General features: G+C 51.6%; 1 protein-coding gene across 2 annotated transcripts; it reads left to right on the top strand.

Moving 5' to 3' along the window:
* Positions 1 to 6134: 6134 nt before the first annotated feature.
* LEFTY2 (left-right determination factor 2) lies at positions 6135 to 11203 on the top strand. 2 transcript variants are annotated; one of them, XM_019031182.3, is made up of 5 exons: positions 6345 to 6708; positions 7597 to 7843; positions 7999 to 8238; positions 9805 to 10087; positions 11032 to 11203. In XM_019031182.3, the coding sequence occupies exons 1-5, from the start codon at positions 6459 to 6461 to the stop codon at positions 11038 to 11040; spliced, it is 1029 nt and encodes a 342-aa protein (XP_018886727.1). In that variant the 5' UTR covers positions 6345 to 6458; the 3' UTR covers positions 11041 to 11203. The 2 variants fall into 2 exon arrangements, with proteins under 2 accessions (XP_004028532.1, XP_018886727.1); XM_004028483.5 differs by lacking the exon at positions 11032 to 11203 and having other exon boundaries at positions 6135 to 6708; positions 9805 to 11006.
* The last annotated feature ends 2120 nt before the right edge of the window (positions 11204 to 13323 follow it).

Raw genomic sequence — 13323 nt, 5'->3', positions numbered from 1 at the left:
GTAAACTAAGGAGACGAAACTTCTGTGATGCAGGGAGTCATGATAGTGGCTTCTGATCAGGGGCAAGATAGGAACTTCTCTGCATGAGCATGGAAATGGCAGGCTAAGTGTTCCCAGGCAGGCACAGGTCAGAATCAGCACCTTGGTCTCCTGCCTTCTATGTCAGGGGTCTTGTAGGAGAAAATTTGCGGAAGTACTGAAGCTGTGGGGAAAGATACAAAAGGGTTTTTTGCAGGAGAGGGAGGCAGAGGGGGTGGAGAAGAAACAAAAATTTAGAGGAGGGTGGAAATAATTACATTTTGATAGATCTATTGACCTACATACTGTTAACTTTGGAGCATTAAATGTTATGATGCTGAGGCCGAGCGCAGTGGCTCACGCCTATAATCCCAGCATTTTGGGAGGCCAAGGTGGGTGGATCATTTGAGGTCAGGAGTTCGAGACCAGCCTGGCCAACATGGTGAAACCTCACCTCTACTAAAAATACAAAAATTAGCCGGGCGTAATTGTGGGTGCCCGTAGTCCCAACTACTTGGGAGGCTGAGGCAGGAGAATCACTTGAACTCGGGAGGTGGAAGTTGCAGTGAGCCGAGATCGCACCACTGCACTCCTGCCTAGGCAACAGAGTGAGACTCTGTCTCGAAAAAATAAATGAATAAATAAATGTTTTAATGCTGAATTTGCATATAACCTGATTATGTTCAGGGTATTTAGAGAGAGAGAAAAGAAACCCCTCTGTTCACCTGTTCTTACTCTCAAATATTCAGAGAAAGCCCAGAAAATACCTCAGGAAAAAATGTTTTTCTAATTTGTTCCCATTTGTGTTCTTTTCTCTCATCACTGGCAATCATGAAGTGGAGGAATCATCCAGAAGGGCCAGGTTATAAGTTTAATGTAATGATGGAGTTCTTCTCACCTGAATTCTCCGGCAGCTTCCTTGCCTGCTATTGGCCCCCACCTATCCTCACCCTCCCCTGCTTCTCAAACCTAATGCGCATAGAATCTTTAACACTCAGATTACTGGATACCGCCCCCAGCAAAGTCCATTCAGGAGGCCTGAGTTGGGGTCCAGGAATCTGTATTTACACAGGTTTCTCAGGTGATTCTGGGCAGAAATCACTAGCCCCAGAGACTCCCCCATGGAACATCCCCAGACCTGGTGGAAGGTGGGAGGTGCTGGAGCAGTGGGTTGTGGAAAAGCTGTCTGGGGCTAAGAGGAGGTGAGGAATGGGGAGCCCATCCCCAAAGCTCAGGGGCAGCTTGCCTCGTGGCTCCATCATGACCAAGCTGGGTGGGTGGGATGGCTGGGCTGGATAACACCATATTAGGGAGACAGGAGTGGTCCAGGGAGGACAGAGCAAGCGGAGAAGTTTGGGTTATCTGAAGGTCATCTGGGTTGGAAGAGACTTTGGTCCTAAGTGCCTCAGTCCTAACGGATATGCACACCAACAAAACAGCTGGCAGTGCAAAGCATCCACATCCTCACACAGCATCCGTACAATTACACCTAGAGCATCTGCAACATAACATCTCCAAAGAAAAAAAAGTCTTCACAACATCTTAAAACCCCTAGCAATAGAGGTTCAGAAACAGTCTGCATTTTTTCCACTTTAGTAATTTTTGATTGAGACAGCTTTGTTAAGTAGTATTCCCTATTCTTCAAACACCTTCCCTCCCACCAGGACAGAATAGGCTTTTTTTTTACAATTTTTCAAGCCTGACCTGACCCCACAGCCAGACTCTCCGCTCAGACCCTCAGAGGCCCAGCTCCTTCCACTGCATGACAAAGGGTGGCTGCCCTCCCTCCTGAAGACTAATCAGACCATTGTAAAAAGTTTCCCAATCCACATTCAAGCTCTTCTTTTGGCTGCTAGCTAATTGCCCAATTATTTTATTTCCCCAACAAAACTCTTCAGGCTGCCGGGAATCCACATTTAGGACCCAGGCCTGTATCTTGGGCCTCAGGAGTCTGGGGGATTTGGCCTTTGTCTGTTTGTCTGCTTCTCATGCCTCCCTGCCCCCTGTCCAGACCCGACCCTGGGTTGACTGAGTCCCCAGCTTGCCTGGGGCTGACAGATGACCCTACTGGCTTCAGGGGGTCAGGGCAGGACTGGAAATAGTTTGAGGGCGTGGAAAGAACTTTGGTCTGGGAGTGGGAAGACCTGACTTTATGGGGGTATTGATCGTGGATCATCGACTGTGTGTGTTTGGGGAAGATGTCATCTCTCTGAGCCTCATTTTCTCGTTTCTAAAACCCGGGGGGCAGGAGCATGGCCTGGATAGCCAATTTCAATGCTAAGCTCTCTCTGATTCTACAAACTAGCAGGTGAAATAAAGAGGGTAAGTCGTGTCTGGCTGGACAAACCCCTCCATTGGTGCTAAATGTTCCCCAGCTCCTCCACCTAAGGGAGGTCCCCCAACATCAGGAAGGGATCTCAGTTTCCCAATCGTGGATCACTTGCCCAGGCTACCAGCGGCCCCCAGGGCCACCCTGAGCACTACGTCCCAGACACCCATCCCTGCAGGCAGGATCGGTCCTTAGAGAGGCTGGATGTTGACTGTGTAGTTTTACTTCCTGTTGAGGGCTCTGCTCTAGCTTTGGTCCTGTGCTGAGGGGCCGATGCAGAAATATCAGCAAGACATCTGGGGGAGGCAGGGAATCAAGAAGGTGGGGGTGTCCCTCCAGGGGGAGGCAGGGAATCAAGAAGGTGTAGGGGGGTCCCTCCACTTTGCTATCTTCTCTGGAAATGAGGTTTCAGTTTAGCTGGTCTGTTACCCCAGATGTAGAAGGAGCTCCTGAATCCCCGGGGACTTCCAGAGGTTCTCAGCCCTGTGGTGTTTCACAGCTGGAAGAGAACCTCGAATGGGCATCTGCAGCTCAGGGAAGCAGCAGCAGCAGGGGCCTGGCCTCCCTCAGCCCTGGAACAGCAGGTCCCTGCTGAACCAGAACAGGGGCCTGTGAGGTCTCATTGTGAGTGTCCAGCCTCAGTGAGCTCCCAGTGGGTCTATATGTTGGGGGTCTGGGGAGGGGGTAGTGGCATGCAAGGACAGCCTGGGTGTTATATCCTTGGCACCAGTGATAAGCCACAGGGCTTCCTGTCGCCCAGCAGCAAGGGTAGTGGACTATTGCATATTTATGAAACACCAGCCCAGAACAGCTTCCAGAGACTGAGGCCCGCAGGTCCTGGCTTGCCTGTAAATGTGACACTTCTGCACCTTTTGGCCTGACTTAAGACCCAAATGTTTGCATCAAGTAAGTCCTTTCCCTGTTAATCACTTGCAAAGAAAGGCAACAGCTTCTCTTTTGAAGAAAGCTACCCTTGTCACAGAGAGAACAGGAGGTCTTGTTTGGACCGGACACATTGGTGGGAATTTATATTTCACGGGATGTTCCAACTATGGGAGATGAGTGCCAAGATGGGATTTGAATTCTTCCTTGTGAATTACACAAATCCCATGGAAATACAGATGGGAGAGAAAAGGAAAGGGAAACAGAGAAGCAGCTGAGGTCATGATTCTATGACCCCAAGGGTCTCCTTCTCCCACCCCGGGGTCAGCTGTTAGGATTTCTGTATTTCCTCTTACCTTGGTTTGTGGACACATGTGACCAAATCCCTGTTCCTTCCCTTCAGATACCCTGAGCTCTAGCACCTACTATCTGTATGACTTTGGGCTAGTCAGACAACAGTTTTATGCTCAGTTTCTTCATCTATAAAAAGGAAATAATAACGGCAACTTCCTCCTCAAGTTATGGTGAGAATAAAGAGTTAACAATAAATATAAAACATTCAGAACAGTGCATGGCCCACAAACACTATTAGCCATTGTGGTTATTATTTATGCTTATCTGTAGAGATGGGTATTGCTGCATTGTCCAGGCTGGCCTCGAACTCCTGGCCTCAAGTGATCCTCCTGCCTTGGCCTCCCCGAGTGCTGAGATTACAGGCGTGAGTCACACCATACTCAGCCCATTACGTTTATTATCAGTGTCATTCTTATCCCTCCCCCTTCTCTGATACTAAACACTCCCCCAACACACACACTACTAAAAGCCCTTCAGACAGCAGTATCATTCTGGGGTATGCTCTCCCCAGTGAGCTAGTGGACTGGCTCATGCCACCAGCACTCAGCTGGAGCCCAGGTCATTTCCAGACACAGAACAAGGGACAGAAACCTAGAAAACAGAGGCCAAAACTGCCCAGAGGCATGGCCTGTCCAAAGCCACAGGTACTGGGGGCAGATTGAGGTGGGAGCCCCCCATGCCTCCTCAAACACACACTGTAGTCTGGCTGGGTTCAAATATGAGACTTCCATATACATATACATATGCATTTGCATATATATGTGGTGGCATGAAGTCCCTGGGCTTTCATCCAAAAGAAATTCCACCTTCGAGCACCAGAAGATTCCCTCTTCCTCTGCCTGAAATGTTTGAGGACAGAAGCAGGGGGATGACATGGAGAGACCTGTCAGTGACACAGCATTCCCACAAAGGGGCCAGAGTGCCCCCATTTAGAAGGTGAAGGGGGATTCCCCTTGCCCGGCAGCCCCCTTGGCCCAGGGTCCTTGTCCTCCTCCACCATCCTTACTCATGCGACAGAACATGGGCAAGTGAGGCTGTGGAGTTTTGGGAAGAACTTCCCCCTGCACATCCTCAAATCCCCTATGCCAGTGCCAGAAGGAGATGCCTACAGAGACAGAGGCTCCATTTAGCTCCCAAGCCCTTCATTGAGGTTGGCGAGCAGGTCACTTCCCCAGGCAGTAGTCTGACCTTGCATCTGCAAGATGCACCTGAAACTGACACCTGCCTCCTAAGGGCTGTGTGAATACACATTCAGAGCTTAGAACAATGACTGGCACATGCACTCAGGAAATGTGTGCTATTATTGTTGTTGATAGTTTTATAAAAAGCCACGACCTGGCCGGGCACGGTGGCTCATGCCTGTAATCCCAGCACTCTGGGAGGCCAAGGCAGGCGGATCACCAGGTCAGGGGATCGAGACCATTCTGGCTGACACGGTGAAACCCCATCTCTACTAAAAATACAAAACATTAGCCGGGCGTGGCATGCGCCTGTAGTCCCAGCTACTCGGGAGGCCGAGGCAGGAGAATTGCTTGAACCCAGGAGGCAGAGGTTGCAGTGAGCCTAGATCGCACCACTGCACTCTAGCCTGGGTGACAGAGTGAGGCTACGTCAAAAAAAAAAAAAAAAAATGCAAAAAGCCACGGCCCTGTGAATGCAGATTTCAGGCAGATAATAATGATAGCAAACCCTTACAGAGTGTTTACCTGGCACTAGACACTGGGTGAAACATCCTGCATGTATTAATGCATTTAATCTTCACACTAACCCTATGATGAAGACCTTATGATCATCACCCTCTTTCTGTAGATGAGGAAACTGAGGCACTGAGAAGTTAACTAACTTGCTAGCAGGTCAAACAGTTAGCAGATGGCAGTTCTCATATTTGAACGCGGCCAGTCTAAAATGTGTGTTTGAGGAGACACAGGGGGGCTCCCACCTCAATCTGCCCCCAGTACCTGTGGCTTTGGACAGGCCATGCCTTTGGGCAGCTCTGGCCTCTGCTTTCTAAGTTCCTGTCCCTTGTCTGTGTCTGGAAATGACCTGGGCTCCAGCTGAGTGCTGGTGGCATGAACCGGCCAGCCAGCTCACTGGGGAGAGCACACCCCAGAATAATTCTGCTGTCTGAAGGGAGGACTCCTGTGCTGTGGTCATGTGACTGCAAAGGCACTTGCTGAAATTGCTGTTCCTGGGACTCCTACAGACAGTAGAGCTGCCAGATTTGTGTCCTGACCATGTCTAGACAGAGGATGTCATGGGGGGAGGGCAAGGACGGTGCGACAACCCTGAGGGACCCCTGGTGCGGGGAGAGGCAGGGGGTGTGCAAGGAGTGTAGGTTGGAGGGAGATGACCAAGGGGCTTCTGTGAATGTGGCCAGAACCAGCAGGAAGGCAGAATCCTTCCCGCCCTTCCTTTATGATGTGCAGACCTGGACCCAGCCCAGCCTCCAGAAGAGACTTAAAGAGATTTAAGCAGCTGGCTAGCAGGACTTTGTTTTTCACAGAATAGACTCACTTTTTCATAGAACAGGGCTGGGGTAAGGCCAGGAAAGTTCAACAGGCACTAAAAATATTGTCAAGCTGCTGACAGCACAGCCAGAGGCCCCAGGCCTGGGTGGCATCCAGACAGCCCTGTCCTTTCTAGACAGCCCCCTCCTCCAGGCTCAGGGACCTGTCTGGCTGTGAGCTCCCAGGAGGTCCCAGGGGTGTGACCTCCCTCCCTCCCTCCCTCCCTCTTCCCTTCACCCCAGGCCAGCCCAGGGCCAGCTATAAAGCTGGCCCAGCCTGGCTCTCAGCACACCCAGCTGCCTGAGACCCTCCTTCAACCTCCTTAGAGGACAGCCCCACTCTGCCTCCTGCTCCCCCAGGGCAGCACCATGTGGCCCCTGTGGCTCTGCTGGGCACTCTGGGTGCTGTCCCTGGCTGGCCCCGGGGCGGCCCTGACCGAGGAGCAGCTCCTGGGCAGCCTGCTGCGGCAGCTGCAGCTCAGCGAGGTGCCCGTACTGAACAGGGCCGACATGGAGAAGCTGGTCATCCCCGCCCACGTGAGGGCCCAGTATGTGGTCCTGCTGCGGCGCAGCCACGGGGACCGCTCCCGCGGAAAGAGGTTCAGCCAGAGCTTCCGAGGTGAGACCCTCCCTCCCTGCTGCCCCCGGTCCCATGGTCGGGGGCAGGCCGGTTGTGCCCACTCTGGAGGTGTCGAAGGGCCCCTGGCCTTTTGGGACTCTGTGGGAGGCTGTGTGAGGGCCACAGTCCAAGGAGCAGTGAGGAGGAGCCGGGCCTGGGCCCAGGGTCTCCAGCTGTGCACTGACGGCGCCCTCCAGCCCAGGGGAGGTGCACCAGGCTAGACCTGCTGGAAAAACCAAGGCATCAGAGAAGGGGAGGGTAGAGGAGAGAAAGTAGAGCTGGGGGAGCAGGTGAGTGTGTGCCTCAAGGCACTTGGTGCAGCTGGACTCCCAGGGTATGTTTTCACACTGCCACTCTGGTCTGAGCCTGACCTTGAGTAAATGGCTTTAAAATCCTCTCTCCACCATGTGCTCATCTGGAACAGGGGTATGACTATGTCTTAGCCATCTCCCAGCACTGTGAACATCAAAGTGAGTCCTTGTGGATAGAAGCATGTTTGGATAACTGAAAAATACCTAAGTAGACTACCTGGGTTATACCTGGCTGTCAGGGGTGCAACTGGGCCTGAATCCTCCTGCAGCCTCTCGCCTCCCTAGCTCCTCAGTGCCCAGAGCTAGACCCAGTGCCAGGCACCTGGGTGAGGATTCTGCTCCCAGCATCTCAGCTGAGGCAAACTTGCTACCCAGGGTCCCACAGGCGCCCCTGCCTGCTGGATGGAAATTGTTACTAAACAAGGCCCAGATCCAAGGAAGATTTGTAAACTGGGTTTGCCCCAGAGATAGAACAGGGCCGGCGTCTCCTGGCCTGGCTGCCAGCTCAGTGGCCCTGCCATCCTCAGAGCTCCGCTGGAGTCCGGGGAGGTCCTGCTGACCCTGCTCTTGTCCCCAGAGGTGGCCGGCAGGTTCCTGGCGTCGGAGGCCAGCACGCACCTGCTGGTGTTCGGCATGGAGCAGCGGCTGCCGCCCAACAGCGAGCTGGTGCAGGCCGTACTGCGGCTCTTCCAGGAGCCGGTCCCCAAGGCCGCGCTGCACAGGCACGGGCGGCTGTCCCCGCGCAGCGCCCAGGCCCGGGTGACCGTCGAGTGGCTGCGCGTCCGCGACGACGGCTCCAACCGCACCTCCCTCATCGACTCCAGGTGGGGGTCGCGCGGGCGCGCAGGGCAGGGGGAGGGCGCTGCTAGGCCCGGCTTGGGGGCGGGGACGCAGGGGGCGGTGCAGGGTCCTCGGGGCCCGTCCCAGTCCCCGCCCTCAAGCGGCGCTGGGTCTCCGTGTCGTGTGTATCATGTCTCAGGCTGGTGTCCGTCCACGAGAGCGGCTGGAAGGCCTTCGACGTGACCGAGGCCGTGAACTTCTGGCAGCAGCTGAGCCGGCCCCGGCAGCCGCTGCTGCTACAGGTGTCGGTGCAGAGGGAGCATCTGAGCCCGCTGGCGTCCGGCGCCCACAAGCTGGTCCGCTTTGCCTCGCAGGGGGCGCCAGCCGGCCTTGGGGAGCCCCAGCTGGAGCTGCACACCCTGGACCTCAGGGACTATGGGTAGGTGCAGGACTGGGCAGACGGGAGGCAAGCGGCCACTGAGTGATCCAGACCCCCGTCCCCAGGACTGTCTGGGGGACCGGATGGTGGCGGTGGGCTAGGGGTAGGGAGAGCGCGGTGCACTGTCCCAGGATGCCAGCGATTGCCCACTACATGTCAGGGTTTCTAATGGCAGAAATTGTATTACTGGCCAGGCGTGGTGGCTCAGACCTGTAATCCTAGCACTTTGGGAGGCCGAGGCGGGTTGGATCACAAGATCAGGAGTTTGAGACCAGCCTGACCAACATGGTGAAACCCCGTGTCTACCAAAAATACAAAAATTAGCCGGGCATGGTGGCGCGCGCCTGTAATCCCAGCTACTCAGGAGGCTGAGGCAGGAGAATCGCTTGAACCCGGGAGGTGAAGGTTGCAGTGAGCCGAGATCACACCACTGCACTCCATCCAGCCTGGGGGACAGAGCGTGATTCTGTCTGAAAAAAAAAAAAAAAAAAGATAGGAAAGAAAGAAAGAAAAGAAAAGAAAAAGAAATTGTATTATTCAGGCCAGGCACAGTGGCTCATGCCTGTAATCCCAACACCTTGGGAAGCTGAGGTGGAGGATTGCTTAAAGCCAGGAGTTTGACACCAGCCTCGGCCACACAGTGAAATCCCATCCTTAAAAAGATTAAAAAAAAAAAAGTTTTAAAGAAACGGTAAAAAAAAAAAAAATTGTAAGGCCAAGTATGGTGGCTCACGCCTGTAATCCCAGCACTTTGGGAGTGGAGGCCAGTGGGTCACCTGAGGTCAGGAATTCCAGACCAGCCTGGCCAACATGGTGAAACCCCGTCTCTACTAAAAATATAAAAACTAGCTGGGCGTGGTGGCGGGCGCCTGTAATCCCAGCTACTTGGGAGGCTGTTGCAGGAGAATTGTATGATTTATTTTATTTAAAAATATCTTTGACAATTTTCAATGGATTTTTGTATTGCCATTGACTCCATATACACGATTGTAATCATCTACTTTCACTTTACCCTTCTCCATGATTAAATCTTTGAAAAATCCTAGCTTTAGCTGTTACTAGGGGCGATGAGCTTTCCTCCTGCTTTGGTGAATTCTTTCTCATGGACAAGTTAACTCTCTGGAGCAGATGGGGGCTGTGTAGCACAGTGGTTAAGAAGAGGCCTTGGAACCAGTTGGCCTGGCCTCCATCTAGCTCTGCCTTCCACTGGCTGTAGGTCCTCTGGCCCATCACCGAACACCTCTGGGTGTCAGTGGCCTCAGGTGGAATGGGGATAATGCTGGAACCTACCTGAGGATGAAATGCAGACATCACCTGAGATAATACATGTGAAGTACCTAGTTCATTGTCTGCCCTATTAGGAGACCTTTAATTAATAGTAGCTGATTTATTATTTATGTTTCAGATATGTTTATTCATTCATCTTCTCACAAATATCCAGCTTTTAGAACATAGTGAGAGCTGGATCATAAACCTCCCTCCCAGGTGCCCACTAAGCTGTGCCCCAGGCCTTCTGACTTCAGCCTTCCCAGATGACCTCTGACCCTGCTCTCCTTGCCCACACAGAGCTCAGGGCGACTGTGACCCTGAAGCACCAATGACCGAGGGCACCCGCTGCTGCCGCCAGGAGATGTATATTGACCTGCAGGGGATGAAGTGGGCCAAGAACTGGGTGCTGGAGCCCCCCGGCTTCCTGGCTTACGAGTGTGTGGGCACCTGCCAGCAGCCCCCAGAGGCCCTGGCATTCAATTGGCCATTTCTGGGGCCACGACAGTGTATCGCCTCGGAGACTGCCTCGCTGCCCATGATCGTCAGCATCAAGGAGGGAGGCAGGACCAGGCCCCAGGTGGTCAGCCTGCCCAACATGAGGGTGCAGAAGTGTAGCTGTGCCTCGGATGGGGCGCTCGTGCCAAGGAGGCTCCAGCCATAGGCGCCTGGTGTATCCATTGAGCCCTCTAACTGAATGTGTGCATAGAGGTGGTCTTAATGTAGGTCTTAACTTTATACTTAGCAAGTTACCCCATCCCAGTTTAGTGCTCCTGTATGACCTTCGCCCTGTGTCCTTCCATTTCCTGTCTTTCCTGTCCATCACCCATCCTAAGCACTTACGTGAGTAAATAACGCAGCTCAGATGCTGAGCTCTAGTAGGAAATGCTGGCATGCTGATTACAAGATACAGCTCAGCAATGCACAGATTTTCAGCTGGGAGTTTCTGTTCTCTGGCAAATTCTTCACTGAGTCTGGAACAATAATACCCTATGATTAGAACTGGGGAAACAGAACTGAATTGCTGTATTATATGAGGAATTAAAACCTTCAACTCTCTATTTCCCCCAAATACTGACCCATTCTGGACTTTTGTAAACATACCTAGGCCCCTGTTCCCCTGAGAGGGTGCTAAGAGGAAGGATGAAGGGCTTCAGGCTGGGGGCAGTGGACAGGGAATCGGGATACCTGGATTCTGGTTCTGACAGGGCCACAAGCTAGGATCTCAAACAAACGCAGAAGGTTTTGGCTCGTCATTTCCTCTTAAAAAGGAGGAGCTGGGCTTCAGCTCTAAGAACTTCATTGCCCTGGGGATCAGACAGCCCCTACCTACCCCTGCCCACCCCTCTGGAGACTGAGCCTTGCCTGTGCATATTTAGGTCATTTCCCACACTGTCTTAGAGAACTTGTCACCAGAAACCACATGTATTTGCATGTTTTTTGTTAATTTAGCTAAAGCAATTGAATGTAGATACTCAGAAGAAATAAAAAGTGATGGTTCACTCTGTGTCTGTTTTTAATTTCCAGGAGCAGTAATGGGGAATGAGAGCAACACAATGATCTGAAGAAAGGACCCCCAACCTCTAGGGCGCACTGAAGACTATAATAGCTAAATTTATATAGATGAGGCTTTCATTTATGATATTTCTATTTTCTCACACAACTCTCATTCCAAAAATATTAAACAATCACTCACAGATGTCTCCTCTTTAGTTTATGTGTTGCCAAAGCAAGCACTGCAGCCTCATTTTTTTTTTTTTTTTTTTTTTTTTTTTGGAGACAGAGTGTGGTTCTGTCACCCAGGCTGGAATGCAGTGGCACGATCATGGCTCACCGCAAACTCCGCCTCCCTCCCAGGTTTAAGCAATTCTCACGCCTCAGCCTCCCGAATTACAGGCATGTGCCACCATGCCCAGCTAATTTTTTTTTTTTTTTGAGACGGAGTCTCACTCTTGCCCAGGCTGGAGTGCAGTGGCATGATCTCGGCTCACTGCAACCTCCTCCTCCTGGGTTCAAGCAATTCTCCTGCCTCAGGCTCCCGAGTAGCTGGGACTATAGGCGACCACCACCATGGCTGGCTAATTTTTTGGGTTTTGTTGTTGTTGTTGAGATGAGTCTCGCACTGTCACCTGGGCAGAAGTGCAGTGGCGTGATCTCAGCTCACTGCAACCTCCACCTCCCAGGTTCAAGCGATTCTCCTGCCTCAGCCTCCCAAGTAGCTGGGATTACAGGCGCCCACCACCACGCCCGGCTAATTTTTTGTATTTTTAGTAGAGATGGGGTTTCCCCATGTTGGCCAGGCTGGTCTTGAACTCCTGATCTCGTGGTTCACCTGCCTCGGCCTCCCAAAGTGCTGGGATTACAGGTGTGAGCCACCGTGCCCGGCCCTTGGTATTTTTTTAGTAGAGACGGAGTTTCACCATGTTGTCCAGGCTGGTTTCGAACTCCTGATTTCGGGTGATCCGACCGCCTTGGCCTTCCAAAATGCTGGGATTACAGGCATAAGCCACTGTGCCCAGCCTAATTTTTGCATCTTTTAGTAGAGACGGGGTTTTGCTATTTGGCCAGGCTGGTCTTGAACTCCTGACCTCAAGTGATCCGCCCGCCTCAGTTTCCCAAAGTGCTGGGATTACAGGCGTGAGCCATGGTGCCCGGCCTGCCTCCTCTTTAGAAAGCACTGTAACCCCTACAATAGTGGTGATGGGCAATGGGGGTTGACAATAGTGTGGTAAGCGAGCTAACATTTCTTGACCATTCACTATGAACCAGGGAATTGGGCTAGGCATTGTCACATGTCACTTAATTCTTGCAGCTATCCCATGAGGTGGGTATTATTAATCCTATTTTTTAGATGAAGAAACAGCCTGAGGTAATGCGAGCGTGTTGAATCTCTATCCCACAGAATGGGTTATAAACTTCTTCCTATGCCAGTCCCCAGTAAGCTGCTCTGCTGATGACACAGGCATTAGGTTAAAATGTCATTTGGGAGCTGTCTTATGCAATTCCCCTCCATTTAGCTTTCCCATTGAGCTGGGTTTCCTTATGCTTGTCTGTGGAGAAAGTTATACAGTCATATACCGCAAAATGATAGTTCGGTCAATGACAGACCACATACACAATGGTGGTCCCATAAGATTACAATGGAGCTGAAAAATCCCTATGGTCTAGTGACATCATAGTCATTATAATGTCCTAGCACAACCCATTACTCATGTGTTTGTGGTGATGCTGATATAAACACACTTACTGTGCTGTCAGTTGTATAAAAACATAGTACATGCTAGGCCGGGCATGGTGGCTCACGCCTGTAATCCTAACACTGTGGGAGGCTGAGGAGGGTGGATCACCTGGGGTCAGGAGTTCGAGGCCAGCCTGACCAATATGGTAAAACCCCTTCTCTAGTAAAAAAACAAAAACTAGTCAGGCGTGGTGGCGGGCGCCTGTAGTCCCAGTTACTCAGGAGGATGAGACAGGAGAAGAATCACTTGAACCCTGGAGACGGAGGTTGCAGTGAGCTGATATCACACCACTTCACTCCAGCCTGGGTAACAGAGCGAGACTCCATCTCAAAAAATAAATAAAGTAAAATAAAATAAAGCACAGCACATGTAATTATATATAGTATATAATACTTGATAAGTGACTGTTACTGTTATGTATTTACTATACTTTTTATTATTTTAGAGTACTCGTTCTACTTATTAAAAAAAAAAGTTAACTGTAAAACAGGCTCAGGCGGTTCCTTCAGGAGGAATCCAGAAGAAGGCATTGTTATCATAGGAGATGACAGCTCTGTATATGTTATTGCCCCTGAAGACC

The sequence above is a fragment of the Gorilla gorilla genome, chromosome 1 (assembly GCF_029281585.2).
Source record: "Gorilla gorilla gorilla isolate KB3781 chromosome 1, NHGRI_mGorGor1-v2.1_pri, whole genome shotgun sequence".
In the NCBI taxonomy this organism is placed as follows: Eukaryota; Metazoa; Chordata; class Mammalia; order Primates; family Hominidae; genus Gorilla; species Gorilla gorilla.
The sequence above is the reverse complement of the archived record's forward strand: the minus strand, read 5'-3'. Positions and strand labels throughout refer to the sequence as shown.

Bases quoted from the DNA above. Each gene is read 5' to 3' on its own strand.
- LEFTY2 (XM_004028483.5), top strand. From the start codon at position 6,459: ATGTGGCCCCTGTGGCTCTGCTGGGCACTCTGGGTGCTGTCCCTGGCT. The intron at 6,709-7,596 runs GTGAGACCCTCC...TCTTGTCCCCAG, and splicing joins GTTCAGCCAGAGCTTCCGAG to AGGTGGCCGGCAGGTTCCTG. The intron at 8,239-9,804 runs GTAGGTGCAGGA...TTGCCCACACAG, and splicing joins CTGGACCTCAGGGACTATGG to AGCTCAGGGCGACTGTGACC.